General features: G+C 38.8%; 2 protein-coding genes across 5 annotated transcripts in view; both read left to right on the plus strand.

Annotated features, from left to right (window-relative positions):
• The window catches only part of hsd17b14 (hydroxysteroid (17-beta) dehydrogenase 14), a 44,226-nt gene extending 38,425 nt beyond the window's left edge, over nt 1-5,801 (plus strand). For 2 of the 4 annotated variants that reach the window (XM_034143747.1, XM_034143746.1), the window contains exons 12-19: nt 172-210; nt 878-975; nt 1,315-1,381; nt 1,481-1,572; nt 2,398-2,502; nt 2,604-2,671; nt 3,527-3,623; nt 5,126-5,798. In XM_034143747.1, the coding sequence (XP_033999638.1) occupies nt 172-210; nt 878-975; nt 1,315-1,381; nt 1,481-1,572; nt 2,398-2,502; nt 2,604-2,671; nt 3,527-3,623; nt 5,126-5,272 (713 nt within the window). In that variant the 3' untranslated portion in view covers nt 5,273-5,798. Of the gene's footprint in view, nt 1-171; nt 211-877; nt 976-1,314; nt 1,382-1,480; nt 1,573-2,397; nt 2,503-2,603; nt 2,672-3,526; nt 3,624-5,125 lie in introns of all 4 variants that reach the window. The other 2 variants (XM_034143745.1, XM_034143743.1) reach the window with 2 other exon arrangements.
• A 4,549-nt stretch (nt 5,802-10,350) lies between these two features.
• Nucleotides 10,351-22,143, plus strand: bcat2 (branched chain amino-acid transaminase 2, mitochondrial). Its single transcript, XM_034143749.1, has 11 exons — nt 10,351-10,691; nt 12,047-12,118; nt 12,580-12,780; nt 14,421-14,531; nt 15,778-15,897; nt 16,070-16,233; nt 18,282-18,424; nt 18,524-18,609; nt 19,176-19,316; nt 20,023-20,091; nt 20,640-22,143. Exons 1-11 carry the CDS (start codon nt 10,674-10,676, stop codon nt 20,679-20,681), a joined length of 1,167 nt encoding a protein of 388 aa, XP_033999640.1. The 5' UTR covers nt 10,351-10,673; the 3' UTR covers nt 20,682-22,143.
• The last annotated feature ends 421 nt before the right edge of the window (nt 22,144-22,564 follow it).

Genomic DNA, 22,564 nt, shown 5'->3' on the forward strand with positions numbered 1-22,564 from the left:
ATCATCACAGCCGAAATGTCCCTCCGATACCGCGACAAAGTTGTTATTGTGACTGGAGGGTCCAAAGGGATTGGCAGCGGGATTGTCAAAGTCTTTGGTAATTATTGTTTATAATGTTGACTTGTAACTGATCAGAGGTTGCGCACTGAAACATTTGCACTTGTTTTTTAGTGGAGAATGGAGCCAAGGTGGTGTTTTGTGCTAGAGGAGGTGAGTCATTTTAATTTTTCGTCAACCTTTTTTCTTAATTCTATTATAATGTTGCTTTATTTTCTCTTGGGCAAGGATTATTTGAATGATAATGTGTTCCTTCAAATCGGCACCATCTGTGGTGGAAGAATCAAATATTTAATCTTAGTAAAAGTAAAAGTGCAAAAGTGAAAATGTCCTTCTTTCAAAATGTTCCTACAACAACACAAGCATAACAAAGTTAACATTTGTATTGTTATGAAACTCCTCCTTTCAGTGTGTGATTATGAATAATACAAATGTAATATTGAAGGTTGTCATTTGTCAATGTGTAGCACATTTTAGTTACTTTATAGTCTTCCTACAGGTTGATAATTTGTAAGGCACTGCTGCAGTTAAATATAGTGGTTTATAAGAGCTCCACTTTCCACCACTGGTTATAACTAAAGTACAGGAGTTCTACTGAGTTGTTTAGGGAGAGTGTGGCTCAGTGGATAGTGTGCAGGACTTCGAATCAGGAGATAGCAAGTTCGAGTCCCACTGCAGTCAGCATGTCGTTGTGTCCCTGGGCAAGACACTTCACCCCAAATTGCTCCTGTGGGGTTTGTCCACAGTATTGAATGTATGTAAGTCGCTTTGGATAAAAGCATCTAACAAATGACATGTAATGTTTAACTATTATCACCAGGTGCAGTAGGTGAGGCTCTAGAGGCAGAGTTAAACAAAGCAGGGCCAGGCTCATGCAAATTTGTCACATGTGACGTCTCCAAAGAGGACGACATCAAGGTAATGTGTAACTTTAGTGTTATTGTTCTGGTTATACTGCACTCAGATGTACAATTCCCTTTTTGAATTGACAGTCATGATCACAAGACCTGTATGTGGGTGTTGTGTGTCCACCGGCATATTTATGTATTCTTACCAAGATGTCAAAGTTTGTATTTTTCAGTCTCACAGTTTAAAAATAGCTTACAATCCATCTTACGTTTGTAAAACTCATATGACTCGTTTACCCAGTTCTGTGTTTAGGGTTTGGTTTGCCCTACTAAGGGTGTTTCTGTGTTTTATGAGAGACTGGTTGATAGTTCAAATAAACCCTCAAAGTGACTTTTCTTTTCACTACAGAGATTGATTGCAGTCACAGTGGAGCATTATGGACATGTTGACTGCCTGGTCAACAATGCAGGGTGGCGTAAGTCTCACATTTCCTTCTTCCCTCCAGCAAATGTCATGATGAAGATGCTTTACATGGAAAGTATTTAGTTGATCTCCTTACTTTTCACCTCTTCAGACCCCCCTCACAAACCCACTGATGACACCACAGCAGAAGAGTTCAGGGATCTGTTGAATCTGAACCTCATCAGCTACTTCTTGGCTTCAAAAGTAATGTTTCTAGAACTTCTCAAAATCATTGGTTATAACTTTCCTCCATAAATGTGGACCTCTATGGAAGCAAAGAATGGCTGTAAGGATTATTATTATTATAATGTCAAAACGGTGACAGAAAAACGCGAAAGAGAGTAAGAAAGAAAGGAATACTTTATTAATTCCTCTGGAAAATGTTACAATGGCAGCTACAGATAATACAAGGGTAATAAGCAAACAACTTTAGTAGTACTGTAGATTAGGGTGGTCCTTAGTGCCATGTACATTTTCGAATTCATTTATTTTAAGCTCCAACCACCGGAATTCGTTATGATAGTCAAGAAAACTCTCCAGGTGAATTTTATTCAAATTCCAACAACATTTACCCCTTCCTCATCAACCTTGAAGTTTAGCCTCACGTAGGGTGGTCCTTAAAATTGAAAGTCGAAAAGTCTAAGCTCCAACCCCCAGAATTCATTCTATTAGTCAAGAAAACTCCCCTGGTGAATTTTTTCCTCAATCTGACAACATTTACCCCTCCCTCATCGACCTGGGCTGCCACACCAGCAGCCACGGTGCTGCAACTGAGGCTAAACTTCAAGGTCGATGAGGACCACCTTACTGTAGATGTGTAATGCTGTACAGTCGTAGCCAAGGTGCAAGTACTGCAAAATTAAATGCAATTATTTTCTAAAGGTGTGTTGCATTTATGGACCTGAAAGATGTTGCTCCTGAGGTGAAGTCCTTATAAAATGATAAATCTTAGGACCCTTCTTTGCTTCCACTGACAAACTATACATAAAAGATGTTTTGAAGTGTTTGGAACTCTCACTCTCTCTTCAGTATGTGCTGCCGTACCTACGACAGCGTCGGGGAAACATCATAAATATCTCCAGTCTAGTGGCAACCATCGGTCAGAAAAATGCTGCACCATATGTTGCCACCAAGGTGAGTTCATCCTTAAGGCAACAGGTTTCATTATTTAAATAAATAAATTACAAATCCCAGCTGAAGAAAAATATTGTGAAATGTGATCTGTTTTCCACAAGGGGGCGATAATCTCCATGACAAAGGCGATGGCTGTGGATGAGAGTCGCTACAATGTGAGAGTGAACTGGTGAGACAAACTGCAATGTTACTCAGATTCATTATTTTGGGACAAAACAGTGTGATTCCATGACCTCCTGTTTTTAAACGGTCTCATAGTGTTGTAAATAGTATTCATCTCAACATTTTTATGTGAATCTGGATAAGGTTTTTTTACGTTTTTATGTCAAAATACAACATCATTAGTGAAAGTTGTGCAATTAAAATCCTACTTAGTAAAATTTCAAAAGCATTATCATCCAAATGTAATGTGTGACTGATATATTATTATATGGGACATTATTAGATTGTTAATATTGATGTATCAGTGTGTAATCAGCCTTTTTCTGAGCTAAATTGAATTGCTTTATTTACACGTATACATTAGTTTAGTCCAGCTGTTCCCCAGGCCCATCCAAAGTGTCACCAGATAAATCTGATTGGTTGTGAGTTATGGAAGAAATAATTATTTAGAATTTTCTCCTATCTTTGGAGAAATAAGCCCCAACAAGTCACTTGATTTTACAATGTTAAGCTTGTAATCTGAAGATAAACAATTTCAGATAAATGCAGTCAAATAAAGGTACAAAACTTCTCTATGAAATAGCATAGAATGAAAACACTCAGACAAAGTCAAAGAACCTCAAATTTGGAATTAAGTAAACTACATTATTTCTTTAAAATATTGTGAAGATGATAAATTACAATACTTAAACTCACTGATTTTGTTAAATAAAACAGGAGTTTATATATATATATATAAAAAACATCCTCTTATATGTTAACATAAAGCATGTCCTGTTCTGGAGTAACTACATTTTATAAAGTACTGCAGAGCTAACAGCACCCTCTGTTGTCTAATAATACTGTCTACCGTTTATTGCAGCATCTCCCCAGGTAGTGTGCTGACACCTCTGTGGGAAGAATTAGCAGGACACACACCAGATGCTGCAGCGACCATTAAAATGGGAGAAAATTGTCAGGCAAGTTCTCACACATCTTTAAAAGAGGTGGAAGTGATCTTAATGAAGTCAGAGGTTATGAAATGGCATAACACTTTTGAAAACAGAGAAAAACTTTAATTCTGAAAAGCAAAGAAAATCTGTGACATTGAAATCTTATAATCAGGTCCAAAACGTTTTGCCTTTCAGCAGCTTTTAACAGATAAGTTGTGAGTTAAAAAAATGCATCACAATAATATTAAAGAAAAGCCCCCCCCTCAGTGCTTTTCAGCTGCAGAGAAACGTTTGGTTTCTGCTGAGCGTATGCAGCAGCTAAGAAGACTTACTGAGGGTTTCAATCATTATGAGGTAGCCGACAGTTTCTCAGACATTGTTGTGTTAATGATGCAAACTGCCACACACTGTGGTCGCCTTATTGGGTTGTAAATGTGAACTCCCTGAATCCTGCATCTAAACAGGAAGAGTTTCCGAAACAGGTTGTTCTTTTGGTAATGCAAATTATAACTTTTTTTCATCCGAGTCACTGGAGGAATTTGACGCTAACAAGGGGAATAATAAAAGGGAAGTTGACACAGAGAGATATTAAATACCTGGCTGAAGATTATGACTTTTTTATGACAATCTGCATTGTGAACGGTTTATGGTAAACAATACTGCTATATACATATTATATCTATACTATGACATCTGTATGTCTCGATACTTGGCACTTTCCCATTCTCAAGTTATTTATTACAGTGGTAATAGAGGTGGAGGAGGAATAATTGTTATTGTCTATTATCTTTTGTAAGTTTGCAGTTTTCCCAGTTGAGGGTTGCCTGAGTTCACTCTGTGAATCTGCACTTACACAGAGAAAAATATCAGGAACTTGTAAATTCTTGAAAGCAATATATATGTAGTACTGAGCAAATACACAAGGCTGCTTTTAAAGTAAACGGTACTACTTTACAATAAGACTATCCTTATAAAGGGTTTACGAATAGTTTGTAATTAATGTATTAATTAGGTTGTGAACACTTAATCATTAATAAGCTTTTATAAGACATGAGATAAACAGGGCAACTGTGACCGGTTGCTTGCCAAATAGTGAGCCCACATTTAGCGGTACTGCTAAGCCTTATATTGGCTACTTAGCTTACTTCGTCTTCTTCATCAGCCAGCATCCTTGGTATCTGTTGTTCACTGAGTTGATTCTCGCTAAGTAGCCAATATAAGGCTTAGTCATCTTGCCAAATAGTGAGCCTGTGTTGATGTATGAAAACTATGTTAGAACTGGTTTATAAATGGTTCTTAATGATTAATAAAGTGTTTACACTAATTCATAACCTAATTATAAACCCTTTATGAATCCTTTATAAGGGTAGTCTTATTGTAAAGTGGTACCAAAATAATAATAAGCAAGACGCATCAACTGTATGAACAGCTGCAGGAGCATAAAACACAGCAAGAAAGTGGAATGATGCAACCTCAAACTGCTGGAATGAGAACAAGAATAATCACTGACACGTTGTGTTGTCGTTCAGCTGATGGGTCGTATGGGGACGGAGGCTGAGTGCGGACTGGCTGCCTTGTATCTGGCTGCAGATGCTACGTTCTGCACCGGGATCGACCTGTTGCTCAGCGGGGGGGCTGAGCTCGACTACGGCTTCAAGAGTCAGATCCCTTCCTGACTGCTTCCTTGTGGCTGTGGTAAAGATGGTTAACAGATGTAATTGTTTAATGCAGATTTTACATAATTGTTCAAATATTTTATGTCTCTTGTGTTGCTTTAGCCAAGTTATTTTTTAAACGTCAAAATAGAAAAAGAAGGTTGGGTAATTCAGCTTGACATACTATAGACTAACAAATCAAAATGTAAACCTTTTCAATCAAACCTCTTTGTAGACTGCAGGTTGCCCAGAGAAAATATTACAAATTAAAATGAATACATTTGTTATTATTGAAGTGCCAAAACTATTTACATTGTAAAATACAATTAAAATATCTGAATTATACTGTTAAAACATTAATATAACCAATGCTTTCAACCTTTTCAAATGATTGTGTTTGTATTTTCATTCAATCAAATAAAAAGTGAAATGTAATTTATTAGATGACCAATATGCTTGACTGCATCAGTCTGCTTAATGTCTTGGGGCCTTTCTTATTTCTCTCATTTCCCCTCCTCGAATCCTCGGTCCTCCGGTAGTGACCCAGAAATGGATTTCAGGTTGCAGTCGAATAGTCCATTTAGCTTAGGAACCTTCCTAACGGAGTGAAATGACCCGGAAGTACCTCAGTGGCAGCCATGATAAGTGCCGCTCGAATTCTCTAGATCAGGGGTTCTCAAACTTTTTGTTTATGTGGACCACTATTTATTATCAAGGATTTTCGCGGACCACCTCATATGCAAACCGTAACAATAAGTACATATATAAATGTAGTGTTAAAACTGCGATATTTTTTTATAGTTAATTATAGACAATCAAAAGTAAATTGAAGCCTATCTGATACTTTTGTCGCACGTGTCTGTCTGCGTTGTGTATGTTTCTCAAAGAGGACGGCGGACAACTTCTTTCTTTCTTTTTGTCCTTGACCATATATTCAAATATGTAGCATACAATCATAGAACACAACAGCTGCATCAGCGAACATGAACTGCAGCTTCAGCTCTTTCAACATCCGATATTGCAGGAAAGAGACGCATAACACAAAGTTTACAATATCAAAGGAACTTAATAACCTGTAGCATACAATCAGAGAACACTGAATATAAAATAAATTAATATCAACGTGTACAATAAGGAAATAATCAGTCGGAAGTCGCAACGGCTCATTTCAAAATAAACGTGGATTTGCGTAAAAAAATTGTTTTCCGGGGTTCGGGTGTTTTGTTTGATTTGAAATAAACAAACTCTTGGCTTTCAGACTATGAAACTTTTATTTCCAAAATCACACGATAAATACATTTTTGAAGCTTGTAAAGGGAAGATGACAGGCACCTCTCACTCGCACTCTGCGAGTATTTGCAGTACAAAAACAATCCTGATATCATTAGAAAGCTAGAAATCTCCTCTTTCCAACAGTGTATACAACTCAAAATGTGTCTTCGGGTCAATGTGACTGATTTCGATAGAGCAAGTCACATATGATGTGGTCCCCGAAAATCCTTGATAATAAAAAGTGGATTTTATTTAGCTTTTTTCCACGGACCACCTGCAGTACCCTCACGTATCACCAGTGGTCCGCGGACCACAGTTTGAGAACCGCTGCTCTAGATGATAGGAAAGGAGGTTTCAAACTTACTTTATAACCTCCTTTAGCTTAGGAACCACTGGACCTCCCTTTATGAAAGGAGAGGAGAAAATGCTGCCCCACAATGCCTTGCAGCCGCAGCATTTGCCCTCACACAACATTCGGCCGTTCACGGAAACAACCGATTATGACCGAGAAATTATATCATGAAAGTTACGGTGCTTATTAAGCTTTTTAAAACGTAGGCCTATGTGGTAAAGTGCTTTGTTTTGAACGTTCATCAGTATTATAATCAAAAAGATTAATATGAACGTTAGTTTTTACTGAAATTATCAAATAAAGTCAACATTTCACAGTCTTTACTGAGCTGTGTGGGGTTTGTTCAACTTTTAAAAGATGTTTGAATGGTGATATACACAGTGATAGATGTTAAGGACTAACGTTTATAATAAATACATTTGTATTGATTTTAAGATCTTTTCATAGTTCATACAATAATACGTATTGGGATCATTTGTATAAATGTGGACCGGAGGGAGAGGGTGACGAGCATAAGTTTCACTTTCCTTTTTTATTTCAATTCCAACTTTGTCATGAATAATATGTTTATCTGTTGTCCACGTTCTTAAAGGGGACCTATCATGCAAAATGCACTTTTGTACGTCTTTTACACATGAATATGTGTCCCCGGTGTTCCAGGGAACTCACCAAGTGTCAGAAAACACAACCCTCTATTTTCCTCCATACCCAAATCTCTAAAAAAGGGGCTGCTAAAAACTGATCCAGATTTGAACACTGTCCTGACGTCAGGACGGTGGCGCTACGGCTATTGGGCCAACTCCACCAGGAGACAGCCACGGCCATTGCCGTTCGAAAGCGCTAGAGACGCTGTAGTACATATGCCAGGCCTGTAAGTGGCGCTGTAGTCTGCCACAAAAGCAGTGAAGAAGACTTGGTTACCATGGTTACCCTTCTGTTTATTCTCCGCTGTGGCTTTCTTTCTCCCTCCCCGAGGCAAGCGTTTGCTCCCGCTGCAATGCACGGTGCAGAGTCTCTTGATGAGTTTACAGTAGTCCGTCGTTCATACATCCATGTTGGTGTCCGCTCGCTGTATAGAAAACTGTAGTTTCCATAGTTTCCACACAGCAGCAGACTCACATTTATGACGTCCGCTAGCGCATCATAAACACTTTCTCAAAGCACCGCAGTCTCTTCTCCTAAATCCTTTTGAATTCTCCTATCCACTATCCCTTAACCCTGTGACGTTTCACACAGAGGTCAAGGGATACACGATAGGGATAGAGTTAGTAGGAGCTGATTTTTGGACTATTCCACTGCAACTCGGATAGGAGTCGAGGAGGGGAATTAGAGAAATGAGAAAGGCCCTTGGTCTCCCGGACAACTGTGCTGTGAAACAGGAGTCAGGACGAGCTGCTAGTGATGTGTCGGTCGCGAACGAGCCGGCTCAAAGAGCCGGCTCTTTTAAGTGAACGACGGGAGCCGGCTCACGCCCGCGAACGAGCCGTTTTTTTGTTTTTGTTATATTTTGTTAAGTAATACAAGACAGAATGATATGATGATCTCCGCGCTACAGCTGCTCCGTGCATGCATGCAGTGGCATGTAATATCCAAGGATTAGAGACTGTTGGATGCTGCTGTTTTGAGCATTGCAATACATTTATTTGTATTATGTTTTTTTATGATTAGAGACGGTTGGATGCTGCTGTACTGAGCATTGCAATATATTTATTTTCACTATGTTATTTATTTATGATTATCCTTGGGCTCAGCAAAGATTTGATGTCAGCTGTTGCTGTCTTTTTTTCTATAGTTAATACTGAAATAGAGCCCTGCTGTTATATGGCGCTGGGTGTTGCTATCTGCTTTGTGTAGCGTGGTTCTACAAGCAAGTCTGTGCATTCATTGGGTGGTATCAGCAGTGGCGTTTTTATAAGTACAAAAGTGGTGGGGCACAAAAAACTTAGATGTCTATATATAAGCTTCTGCAGTGACGTGCAGTGAGGTTCATGGCTGGTGAGGCACTGGCACTGACTCTTCAGGTTTACAAATATTATATTTTGACCTAAACCAAAATATAATATTATTTTCAAAAGCTTTTTTTGTCTGATGCTTCGATTAATTTTAAACAGACAGTTCAACAAAAGGATACCCAAAAAATGTAATTTTATCATTTAAATATTGAATTGTTCTCTCTTAGTAAGATCCCATTTTCAATAAAATTGCGGTCTTACCTTGACTTGAAGATGAAGTCCATTTGCCTATCCTTCTGGACAAAAATTTCTATAACTTTTTTGTAAAAGTCCTCCTTATCTTCTTGTAGTTTCAAAAGTCTATCATAAATCTAATCGATAGATTTATGATAAAAAAATTATAAAAGTAGGGTAGACATGTGGATATTATCCGGCTGAACAAAACGTGCATTTATCTAACAGGTACGTTTCCCACAGATCTTATTTCAAGCTATTTTCTAAAATCCTACAGTATGTAGAAACCTCATTGCTTTTTTGCAGCTTACTTCCTGGTTTTAGGACGCGTCACTGCAGCTCTCTCGTCTCCTCTTCACACAGCACACTTTTCGCGGTACACGTACTTACAGCCAATCAGCTCTGAATGATGTGAGATGACGTATGGTGGGGATGGCAGCTCTGTGCCCCTTTGGTCTTTTTTTTTTTGCCACACACATTACATTGAAAAATACTCTGAGCATGCGCAGTGTAGTTTTTACAGTCACCGTTCACTTTGACAGTGAGTGGGTGGGGCATGGTCAGGTTTTGTCCCACATGGGTCAAAACGGCACTGTAGACACTAATTAGAAGAACACAGACTAAAACAGCAATGTACAGACGAATCAGATGATTAAACATGACCTTAAAATATATTTTATATATTTTTGTATTTCTTTTTTTGCATCTCTTTGCATTTTTTGTAATCATTATGTGTAATACTTTCTGCTGACATTAGGTGGGGCTGTGCCCCACCTGCCCCTAATGACCAGTCGCCACTGGGTATCAGAGAGATACAAGGGTCTGTAAATGCAATGAAAACAATTGGCCACAGCAAATAATTGATATTAAACATGTAATTTTTACTTTTGAATACTTCAGTACAAAGGATGTATTGAATAATTTAAGTGATATGTGTACACATATAAATCATTAGTCAAAACAGGGCTACATTTGATTGAATTATAAAAGGTATAATATGTGGTAAACTGAAGAGCCGTTTGGGAGCCGAAAGGGCCGGCTCTTCTTGGTGAGCCGAGCCAAATGATCCGGCTCACCAAGAAGAGCCGGAATTCCCATCACTACGAGCTGCACCTCCCCAGCGGGCGACCAATCAGCATCGACCGGTGTGACCTCGAATAACCTCCCTAATAAGCCTGCTGCTTTCCGCCAATCAGATGTTACGCTTCTGTCACGCCCTCAATGACTTCATGGATGAAAACCATAGACTGGATTAAAACCAGTCATTATAGTTAGTGTTTTGTATGATTAAACTGATTTTATATCTATGTTTCCCCTCTTACACTATTGTTTTTTCTTACAGAACAGTGCAAGTGATGTTTAATTATTTACCCAGAAAGGACAGGCACGAAAAAAATTAACGACTCACAATAAACCCTTCAAAAAGTGTATTGAGTGTGTCGGTTAAAGGACTATAACGAGGGACATTTTATGTCTGGGAGGTTTCTGGTTTCAGCTTGCACCAACTCAGCCGAACAGCGTCTCGAATTTCAAAGCGGAACTCAAGTTGACTTTGAGTGGTTGTTTCCACACGAACAAATAATCGCGCTTTTCACATCGTTACGTAGCGGAGATGGCAGCCCTGCGAACGGTGAGTTCATCGACCGTCTGTGTGCTGTTTATAATCTGTTTACATGAACATCTGGGTAAATCATTCATTTAATACAGTAATAAGGTAGCTGATAATGACAGAGAAAGATAACCAGTCCTTTAAATAGTCTGCTTTGCACCGTGCGATGTCCCGCCAGCACGGAGGGGGAAAAACAATGCAGTATGGAAAGGTCAACACACCAAACTCCATGAGAAAAGAGTGGAAACTGGAAATGCATTGTTGATGAGCAAAAAAGAATCTCCTCCTAAAACACAATTTAAGGTCTTCTGTAAATCTTCTTAGTGCAATATATAGAATTCGGCTGCAACAAAAGCAAGATATTGTAAACATTTTACATATCTTGCACGGTTTTGGTTGATGCTGGCAGTCAAGTCAATAAGATGATTGTTAGATAACTAGTATGCCAAAAAACATGTATCCTTCTGTTGTTTAGGATCACGAGACTGTATTATAAGTAATTCATAGGCAACGACAGCATCGAGTTTTCTTTGAATGGTCATATTACTGAGTTTACCTGAGTTTTACATCTGATTGCAGGATATGAACATTGGTTTGTTACTGGCTCTAATATGCACAAATACGAACCAGCACTTGCTTTCATTTCACTTTAGTGGGTCACAATTGAGAAGCAACGAGATGAATCTGATGTATACGTGCATGTCACAAAGTAAACAGCAGAAATGTATATAAATGCATAAACCTATGATCGCAATAATGTCAGAACTTGCATCATCCATTCAACAAAGAGCACACACGGGATCTTGCTCCCTAGTCGCTGTAATTCTTTGGAATTTCTTAAGCATCAAGTAGGCGGTTCCCTAGACCACTGCCAAGTCAAATGATCAGCACCGTATTGTGAATGTTACTGTTAATGATCACCCTTGTATACTAAATTACCAAAATCACAACTACACTACCAGAAAGAACATCATTTACATTATTATTAGTGGTTTCTTTGGACCTTTTGCCACAGATACCCTCCAAACTAGTTTCTCACCTTGCATTCATCACTATGCATGTATATGATGCCTATACGTGTCTGATTCTAATTACAGCACAACACTTAGCACTGGCTGTCTCCTGCAGGCATGTAGCTACATACTTTGAACTGCAAGCAAAACCATTGGTGCTAAATCTCCCCCCCCCCCCACAATCACACAATGTCATACATGGTGACCTTGTGTATCGCCTCAGCTGATTGGATTGTGGTTACCTGAATAGATGATAGATCTATGAAGTATTGCAACATGGTGTCTGGACCTCAAACCTTTTTGCTTGTGATTACCGCTATTGTGTATAAATAGTAAAGAGTTTCTGTTGTGTTTGTTTTGCAGGCACTTCATGGACGTCTTCTCCAGGCCCTCCCCTTCTCCTTTGGCTCACTGCGGTTGGCCAGCTCCTTTAAGGTAATGAGAGAAATGTTCTTTTCGACAAGTCGAGGCCAACTGTTTGATTGATGCTCTGTCTGGCCTGTTAATGTCCGACAGAGCACAATCCTCATCATAAAAAGAAGGAAGTAATCTTACTCAGAAAAGATACATAACCTCAAATAGGCCTCTACGGTATTGGAGTAAGTCTATATTAACTTGCCTAAAACTTGACGTTTCTTTTTCTCTTTGTCTTTCCCTCACTGTCTGCCTGTTGTAATAATTGATTACAGTTTAACTTAATTAATTGTGTCTAATTGCCAAGATAAGTCAGCATCTCAACTGACTCTTTATAACACTCAACTAATTGTCCTTTTAAGCATGCTCTGTCAATTATTGATTTAAAAACAATCACTGTTCTCGTCGCCGCTCTGCTCTTGTTCCGTCCACTTCTTGCTTTCCTCCGCCATGTCCGGCTTGCTTCTCCGTCTCCACATCAGGCAGCAGATCTTGTCATTGAACGCAATGCAGCATGTAAGCAGAAGCCCGACCCCTCCACCTTGGTGTTCGGAAAACAGTTCTCCGACCACATGTTGACAATCAACTGGTCGGAGAAGGACGGCTGGCAGGCTCCTCAGATCAAACCTTTCCAGAACCTGTCGCTGCACCCGGCCAGCTCCGCCCTGCACTACTCCATAGAAGTAAGTATACACTCAAATATTTTGTGCAGATGTGTTATTTGTAATTGTCTTTACTTTCTCTTAAAAATTAAAGGATGTTTCGTTATCAACCATGTATCCATGTAACCATGATTGTTGGGTTGGGTTTATAACTAAAGTTCACGTCTTAGAAGCTTCATTCTTAGCATTGACATTCCTATTGTCCAACCACTCTTAAACCCCTGGAATCATTATACAAACAAACACTTAAAATAGTAGATAAGAAATCAGTTTATTCTCATCATTGCCCAATACTCACAAAATATAACTTGTTGAGCTGGGAAAATGTAATGAGATATGCAAATGCTTGCCTCATGTACAAAATAATACACGGCCTTACCTCACCTCCGCTAAGACATTTTATCACCATACGCACACCTGTAACTAGGTCAACAAGAGCTGCAACAAGAGGAGATTGCGTTGTTCCATTAAGGAAGAGTTCATTCAGCCAATCTTCTTTTTCTTTTAAAGCTGCACAACAGTGGAACTCAATCCCAGTAACGATTAGAGAACAAAACACCTGCAGTTTATTCAAATCTAATTTTAAAAACATGGTTAGTGGAAAATCAGCTCTGTCAACACTGACACAATCTGCACTTTACAACGCTCTGTTTGTACACATGTGCCTTGACCTGTTGCTATCTGTCTGCTTTGGGAATATGTATTTTAGTTTAGTTTTTATGTTTTTATATATGCTTTTATCATAATATAAGCATCTATGTTGAATGTTGTTTTACTGATTGTATTTACCTGTCATTTGAAGTGAATTTTTTTTTAGGATGACTTTCAACATCTGTCCAGGGACTACAGAGGAAAAATAGCCTGTTGGCTAACTTTGGCGCATTTACAGACATGTCAATCAATGTGCACTGTCCCTGTCAAATAAATAAATAAATAAATAAAATAAATAAATTGCATAGTAGCATCAAATGTTGCATATGCAGCTTATTTTTTCTCTTTTCTCTAATGTCTATTAATTTTGTTTAACCTGATATTTCTGCACATAAAGATAAGGATGGAATAATGATCTTAGTATTATGCTATTTGTAGAATGAAGTTCCAGTGGTCGCTGACTAGGATTGCTACCGACCTCTCCAGAAAATCAAAAAGTCGTCATTTATTAGTAAATAAACAAAGATGTAATCATTTCCAAGATTCACAAAACGTTTTAGATAACAAAATATTTTAGTTTCATTGAATATTTATTGGCGTTTAACCTTTCAGCATCACATTTTTAACTGCGGTAAAAAAAACACCCAAAGGGAGGCAGGAACCTGTATAAACATGGTTGGTCTTGCAGCAATCTAACAGACATAAATAACATATAATCACATTTAATTTTGTTATCAAGATAATTATGTCATAACAGACATTTAAAGCTTAATTCAAAAACTCAGTAGCTTTTAATGTAAAAATAGATACAGCTTTAACTTCAGCCATTTAGTTGCAGGGAAACCTGAGTGGTTAGCCTAAAATCAAATGGAGTGCTACCTTAAATTGTTGCAATAATGAAATAGACAAAGACATTTCAATTGTTGCTGTTTTCAACGAGAAACCCTCTTGATATCAGTTGGAGATCAACTTTCTGATACTAAACGTGTTGTGTGTTTCTGTCTCTGCAGCTGTTTGAAGGCATGAAGGCTTTCCGTGGAGTTGACAACCACGTCCGTCTGTTCAGACCCATGCTGAACATGGAGAGGATGCACCGCAGCGCTGAGAGAAGCTGCCTTCCTGTAAGTTCTTACCCAACCTCGTCCTCAGAAACCCTCAGGGAGGATTAGTCTAAGGCGTTTAATGTAGGCCTCTGTTTGGGTGGAAACAAATACTTGATAGCTTTACTTGTTTCACCAACCGGTTTTCCCCTCCTCTTGTTATTCAAAGTGGATTTTTTTTTATGTCATTTTTTGCCTCTGGGTACCTGCTGAAACAAGTTACTGCTTTGCTCCTGGCTCTGCTGTAGAGCAATGCCACGCGATGAAGCAAAATGTACAACACCAGCAATCGGGGGCACACAACAAAGCATAGTGTTTATTTAGTTATAACTTCTAAATGTTGTACACTGAATGTGCCTTAAATACTTCAGATTCTTTACAGGCTGAGGTCCTGCAGGATTTAACCCTCTGCTTTGTTATGTAGCTGCTTGGCAGCACGCCCAGTTTTGGCTTGCTACCCAGAACAACACGTCGTAACGCATTAAAACTTCACCCAGAGTTCAAGACACAATGGAAACTAGGCAACATGAAGAACATCTGCCATACAGTCCGAGTACTGTCTTTACTTCGTGCTGCAAGAAAGAAAAACATTGGGTATTTCTTGAAGAAAAATTATGTTTTATGTGCATTAATATACATTACAGACATGCAGTGTAAAACTACATAACCTTTTTTTAAAGCAACAGCTAACCATGTTGCTTTTAGTAAACTGTATGGAAGTCTGCTTACACAGTGGTTTAATTAATACATCCTTATCTGGAGAACAAAAGGGTCATCACTATGAAAATAAAATGAAGAATCGACACCCCATCAATACAAAAATGTAATTCATCAGCAAGAAAAAAAAACAGGTTAATTTAAAAATACTCAACTGTTTTGTGTCTAAAGTAATTAACATGTTAGATAGCTTCAGTATTGTACATAATATTACTAAATGAGTTTGCTGACCTATAGAGAAAGATACATTTAGTTAAAGTAGGAAAATAGAAAAGTAAAATTATATTGAAATAAATACATATTTGCAATAGACAACCTAAAACAGAATACTGTATGTTTATAGTTCCACTCTCAAAAGTTTCACAGCCTAACTTTTAAGGTAAAACTACAAACAAACCTCTTTTACATCATGTTTTATAACGATGCCTTCGCTGGGCATATATTTTACAGCTTTAGAGGAATTCACCAGTTTTTCAAGGCACAACAGCCCAACATTTACATAGAATAGTATTATTTGACAGTTAATGTCCTTGTGTCTTTTCCTCTGTAGTTGTTTGATAAAGGAGAACTGCTGGAGTGCATCAAGAAGCTGGTGGAGGTCGACCAGGAGTGGGTTCCCTTCTCCCAGGACGCTAGCCTCTACATCAGACCCACCTTCATTGGAATTGAGGTGAGCTTTAGCCGAGAATTGTATTCATGACACCTGTGCAGGGTCCCATCTTGTATGAAGTGATTAAACAGCTGGTGTTAATTGTGTTTTGGATTATATTCTTGTATATTCTTCTTGCTGTTGTACCAACTTCTGATTACCCTTCCTCTCCTCTTCCTCGCCCCTCCTCCAGCCCTCCCTCGGTGTGTCTCGGCCAGGTGAAGCTATGCTCTTTGTGATCGTTGGCCCAGTGGGACCTTACTTCACCACGGGGTCTTTCAACCCTGTGTCTCTGCTGGCGGACCCTTCATTTGTCAGGGCCTGGCAGGGAGGCGTTGGGGCCTATAAGATGGGAGGGTGAGTTTGTCCTCTTGTCATATTTAGACTGCCCCTCAGTGACTGGTGATGTTCCCCCTAAAAGGGACCTGCTGGTGCTTTATAACCCTGTCCTGACTGGGTCAAGTCTCTAAAGGTCGTTACACCTTAGCTGTGTTTTTTCAGCACTGGATCTGGACAACTGTTTTTGCTCATGAAGCGTTGCCACAGAGGCGGTTTCTAGGTGAAATCTGCACCAAGGACAGAGAGATGGTGGAACAAAAGAGCTTCTTTAGGACAGATCTTTTGTATCCTCATACCAGGGCATCAGTCTCAGATGCTTAGGACAAGTCAAAAGGTCTTGTAATAGATCCGTGATATGACAAGTTGAACCAGTGGACCACAGGTGGATCAATGGAAAAGGGCGAACATGAATGTTAATAAAGCTGATCTTCTCCTGCTATGAAGTGTATCACGCTGCTGAGCAAGGTCTGTTGAGCTGTCTTTTTAAGTACCGTAATAGAAAAAACACCTTAAGTTTTTAAGGTGTTTTAAAAATTTTAAAAGTTTTTAAGGTTTAACTTCACATCCACTTTCCTGATGTGAAATATTTGTAATGTTGCTCAGTGAATGTTTTCCAAAGGTGTGTTCCTCCAGCTCCTGTAATCTCCACTCTTCCCACACAGCCTTTAATCACAGGCCTGTTTAATCTCCAGTCTGCTCAGCTACAGCGTGATTACATAACACTGAACCGCCACTCAACTCGCTAAACCTACAAAATCTGCTCTCAATTCAAATATCCAGTCGGATTAAGCTTCAGCAGTTTCTGGACTGCATAGCGGATATATAAGAGATATTGCTCTGTCTGTAATTATGTTATCATGTTTATTGAATCGGTGTTTGTGTAAAAGGGTCAAATGGAGACCATGTACATTATAGCTTATAGCTTTGCTGAGTGGTTTTGCTTTTATCAGCCATGTTTAGCATCACTGAATGTTAAATTGATTTAAAATAAGATGAAATAAAACATTCTTGACAATAATAGTTCAAATAAAATTGCATAAACCCATGAAATGGATACCATAAGATGGAAATAAAACCCACTGAACAATAATAAATATGAACAAAGTCCAAATCGGTTCCTACATTTGCAGTTAGCTGCAATATTTGCAACAAACTGCAGATGAAGCCAATAACTCACTGGATTTTTAAGGGGAGTAAATATTGAACCAACTCGGCTGGGATACTGAAAGCTATTTATATTTTCATGCTAACATGTAAACTAGAATAACTTTACAAGGGGACAAAATGTCAGGGCTGTGTGACTGTTAGTTGCTCTGAAACCCATTTCCACAGCCAAGCATGACTCATCACTTCTTTAACTGTGCGTTGCATTGTTCATTGTTTATTAAAATTCTGCCGTTTTTTCTTTCATGCTGGGGTAGGTAGGGGTGGGGGTTATATTTGATCTGCTTTTTGGCAGTCTGGTTTAAATGTGCACTGTTGCATCTACAGTATGTATTTGACTGCTCAATGACATTCTGTATGATTTTTCTTTGTAATGAAAACGTTCAAAAATAAAGTGTTAAAAAAATATATTCTGCCGTTACAAGAATATCAAGTCAAAGCAACGCTTCAGGTTTTCTTAGGTGGTTATTCAATCTCAGTAAGAAGATGACAAATGGTGCTTTGTTATTTGTTCAAGGAAGCTAGTTTTTTTTTCTTTTACCTTCGGATTAAATGAAGTCCTCTATTGTTCACATGGATGATATATTTCCCCCCAATATGCTTCCTTCTCAGTACAAAAACCCAACCTATGGTAAAGGTTTGGTTTCATAACTCAGAAAAACTAAAACACTTAAATGTCTCGTTTGTACATCAAAAACTATTGAGGAACAGGTGAGGAGGTGAACAAACTCTGATATCCTCTGTAATTAAATAAGATTGTAATATTTTAATATCTAATATTTTTTAAATATAAAAAGGTATACAGCATGTCTTAACACCCAAGCAAACACCTCTGTCATTTGGACATGTCTCCCTCTCTCCCAGCTGCTCTCTTGACACGTTGGTTTATTTTCCCTCTCCAGTAACTACGGCCCTACCATCGCGGTGCAGAGCGAGGCGGTGAAGCGGGGGTGCCAGCAGGTGCTGTGGCTGTACGGAGAGCAGGAGGAGATCACCGAGGTCGGCACCATGAACCTCTTCATCTACTGGACCAATGAGAACGGAGGTCAGACTCTCCTCTGTCTAGACTCTGAAATGTTTTTCCTGAGGTTTCCTGTTAATCACACCTTGTGAATTTACCAAAGATAAAACTGTTTGTCTGCAGAGAAAGAGTTGTTCACCCCCCCTCTGGATGGCATCATTCTCCCGGGAGTGACCAGACAGTCGCTGCTGGACCTGTCCAGAAGCTGGGTAAGACCACCAGAGAGGAGACTGAGCTCTCACATGGACTCAACAGCACAGATGTTTAATTTTCACATCCCTATTATTTTTCTCTGTACTCCTCAAATTGTCACAAAATGCAAACAGAGAACTATTGTGGCACAGTCTGATTTGTAAAGAGGCATTTTCAACACGTGTTTATAGAACAGTGAGTCAGATGTTGTGACCTCTTTGCAGTCTCCCTGAGCTGCTGCTGCTAATGTCTCCAAATGTTGATTGATTACGTCTAAATGTTCCAGATGGATAAACTGTAGAATTTGTCCCCTTATTGCATTTTTTGGTCACTTGGTAACAGTCGATATGTGTTTGCCAACCTGGGGGTTGATGTTAACTCTGAGGGGTGCTGGTAATCAGCTCAGAGAGAAAAATAAGTGACCATTGAGAGGGATTATTTTTGGAATGTCTGTACATTGTTTATTAGGAAAGTCTCACTCCTCCTGTGTGTAACTTGGGGATCATTAATCACGTCAAATCTTTACGGCACCAAAAATGTTTTTAAGGAAATATGAATAAATAACTTTCTGTGTGTCTGTCAGGGTGAGTTCAAGGTGACGGAGCGTACGATGGGCATGCGGGAGCTGCTGGGGGCTCTGGACTCTGGGAGGGTCCTGGAGGTGTTCGGGGCGGGGACGGCCTGCGTGGTGTGTCCCGTGGGCAGCCTCCTCTACAGGGGAACGGTAGGAGCTCAGCTGCTGTGCCTGCCTTCTCATGTCCTTCTTATCTTTCTCTATCTTCTGTTAAGAATAGCTAATTCTATCCTGTAATTGGCATATAAGTAAAACTAGTCCTTGTGCAGGAAATATTCCCTGTGAGTGTTTACTATTATATATGATGTTTTTGTAATAATACAACTGTATGTTGCATTTTACTCCTGTTGATGTTAAATGTTGTGTTAATCTGAACTCATGTATATACTGTCAGGTATAATCCCCAACAAGGCATCATACTCTTTAAGATCATCATATATATTTAATGACGCTGTCCAGTGAGAACCACATATCTCTAAAATGGCGTAGTTTGTTTACCTTTAAAACGTTTTTTTAACGCCTTCAGTTTTTCTTGCAAAATTCATAATCACCACATCTGAAGATACATGGTCTTCTCAGGACAGGAAGGGGATGAACATGTGTAATCTAAAAAGTAACTAAAGCTGTCAAACATATGCAGCGGATATATCTCTTGGATGGAGTGTTGTTTAGGTGTAATGTTGCACAGAATGGAAATACTTAAGTAAAGTGCCTTGAATTTGTACTTAACTGCAATACTTGATTAATCGACGTAGTGTCACCCCATTGGCAGCTGATGATGAAGATTTAAACTCGCTGATTGTGGATCATTCTGGGTAGCAGTGTGGGCTAGACTAAATGTTTCTTTCTCTCTCAGACGTACCAGGTCCCGACTATGCAGAACGGTCTGGCCAAGAGGTTCCACAAAGAGCTTACTGACATTCAGGTAAGTGCACTACAGTGTGCAACAGCTGCTTTACTGTTGCAGTTAAACTTCAATATTGGCGACTCCAAGTGGCAACAAAAGGGAACTACTCTAAATAAGATATCTGCAAATATCCATCTTCAGCTTTTCAACTTCAGCTAATATTTAAAACCTTGATGCTGAAGGAAACTGGCAGAATGTGAAAGTGCAAGGTCCACATTTCTCACTGCAATTTAGGGCATATATTGCAATTCAGGTAGACATTTATTGACTTAAATCAGGGCTGCAGTACGCAAATGTTCTATAAATGTGCCTTTATTTCCTTTTATTATTTATTTCGTCTATAATGACACAAATAACGTGTGACATTTTTTCTTTAGCCCAACGTACAAAACCCAAAGATAATCAGTAAACAATTAAGGCAATAGATATTGTTTTTCAAAATGTGTCTTTGATTAATGACATAGCAACTATCAAAATAGAGTAGTTTCCTTGTAGCAGTTTTCTCTAAAGAATAAAACTTTGTATGGATATTCATTATTTTGCCCTCTTTTCTCCCTTACCCCCAGTATGGACGCAAATCAAGTGAATGGGCCCCAGTGGTTGTTTAAATGGCCGTGCTGCACATGCCAATTGTATCAACAGTCCCATTTCCCAGCTTGGACCACCACCAGCCCCCCCCCACCAGCCCCCCCCCCACTCTCAACCCACTAATGCACTCCTGCATACCGACCGACCGGCCGAGGAGACGGTGCCTCTCTGTCGGGCTTCGTAGACTTTTACACTTCTCTTTTCTGTGTGGACTCTCCTAGGAATACAGATGAATGTAACGGTTTGCTTTGGATAGCAATATTAACAATATGCAATGTTAGGACTCGACTCCACCCTATTATTGGGTATATAGGATGATGCAGTAGAAACTGCTTTCCATGAAAAACATCGGGAAAACAAATGCAGTCAATTTTAAAACTGATATACTGTATATTAGACTAACTCAAGGATATTCAAAACGCTAATCTATTCTGGTTCATTTGTTTTCAAAATACACTCCACACATATATACTTGAACTAATTCCCTGTGGTGAAGAGCACACACATTTGTTTTTATCGACATTGCATCCTGGCATTAAAAAAAAAAAAAAAAAAAGGCACAAACTGACATATTTCAGACATCGAAGGTGAAATATTTGCAATATTAAAGCAGCTAAATATTTGCAGTGCAGTACAGTTTAACTCTTAGCAGCACGCAGTCTGTACGTGCTGTTTCTCACTAACAAACGTCATAAAACGTATTTCACAACAGGAAAACCTTATATTAACAATAACCTGTACTACATGAAACAACTTGTGGTGTATTCTCCAAAACCGTAAACTGTTACGTGTGAGTAGAACCTGTAAACGCATTATAGGATAATGTTTTGTTACGGCCGTGTACATAATGATACGAGAGAGTCGCGCTGTTAGTTTTTATGGGGCCACGTCACTTTGACACCAGTTTGCACTGACCTTGTTAAATGTCAGGTTTGTATTTGAAACCTGGTTTGACTCAGCTTTTAGGAATAGTTGTTATGTTTGTTGGTTTTTGTTTGTGAAGAAGACTACTGCACAAAAACTAAAGAAAGAGATTAAAAGGTCTAACGATAGGACGACGAGCTGTAGAAGAGAAAGACTGTTACACGCTGGCAGTTACTCCGGCACTAGTTTGTGTGTAATCAAAAACAATGTAACCAATAGTGTTGTTATTTTAGAGGTTTTTCAATTATAGTTGTCCTTGTCTCATGTGAAATTAGGCATCCTGTCTTCCAAAGTAGGGTTTCTGGTTTCTGCATCCTGGGGCTCGTGTCCTTCCCTCTCTGGTTTTCCTTACTTTGAATGTATTTGTATTTGTACACACATACTGTCCCTCTCTTCTAAGTGCCTGACCTTCGTCTGGTGGATCTTCAGCTGCTGTTTTTATGTTTCCAGTTTGTGCACTAGGGGATGTAGCTGGATTCGTTAGTTTAGTCGTTTCTAAATGTGCTGTTACTTTGAATCGGCTGTAATGTTTTTACAATAAACCTGATCTGAACTCAATCTCTCTTTGTACTTTGTATCACTTTTAAGGAACTTTAATTGACATCAGTGGGTATTTTACTATATGAAAGTTTCAATTACAAGAACACATTATTTATTTATGCCACCTGTGGATTACCATCAAACTCGAAATGGGTCGTTTTGATGAGCTATCTCAGTTTTTATCCACGCCCCCAGATCTTTTTTATCCCTCATTTAGTTGACTCAAAGGAAACTTATTAAACTAGTATTGTTTCTTTTTATTTAGGGTGTGGCTTTTATCTTTTTTTTTTAAAACACTGAATTTATTTAAAAAATGAAGGCTTATCAGAAAAATCCATTCTTTACTTCGACTTTTCTGTTGAACGTCAGAACTTTTTCAGCTGAGATTAAAATCTTTTAGGAGTACTGCACTAAAGTTAACTTTAGGTTAACATTTACT

This window comes from Trematomus bernacchii, unplaced genomic scaffold (genome assembly GCF_902827165.1).
Source record: "Trematomus bernacchii unplaced genomic scaffold, fTreBer1.1, whole genome shotgun sequence".
NCBI lineage: Eukaryota > Metazoa > Chordata > Actinopteri > Perciformes > Nototheniidae > Trematomus > Trematomus bernacchii.

Coding starts and splice junctions, on each gene's coding strand:
- bcat2 (XM_034143749.1), top strand. Junction 12,781..14,420: donor CCCTGCACTACTCCATAGAA/GTAAGTATACAC, acceptor CTGTCTCTGCAG/CTGTTTGAAGGCATGAAGGC. Junction 15,898..16,069: donor CCACCTTCATTGGAATTGAG/GTGAGCTTTAGC, acceptor CCCCTCCTCCAG/CCCTCCCTCGGTGTGTCTCG.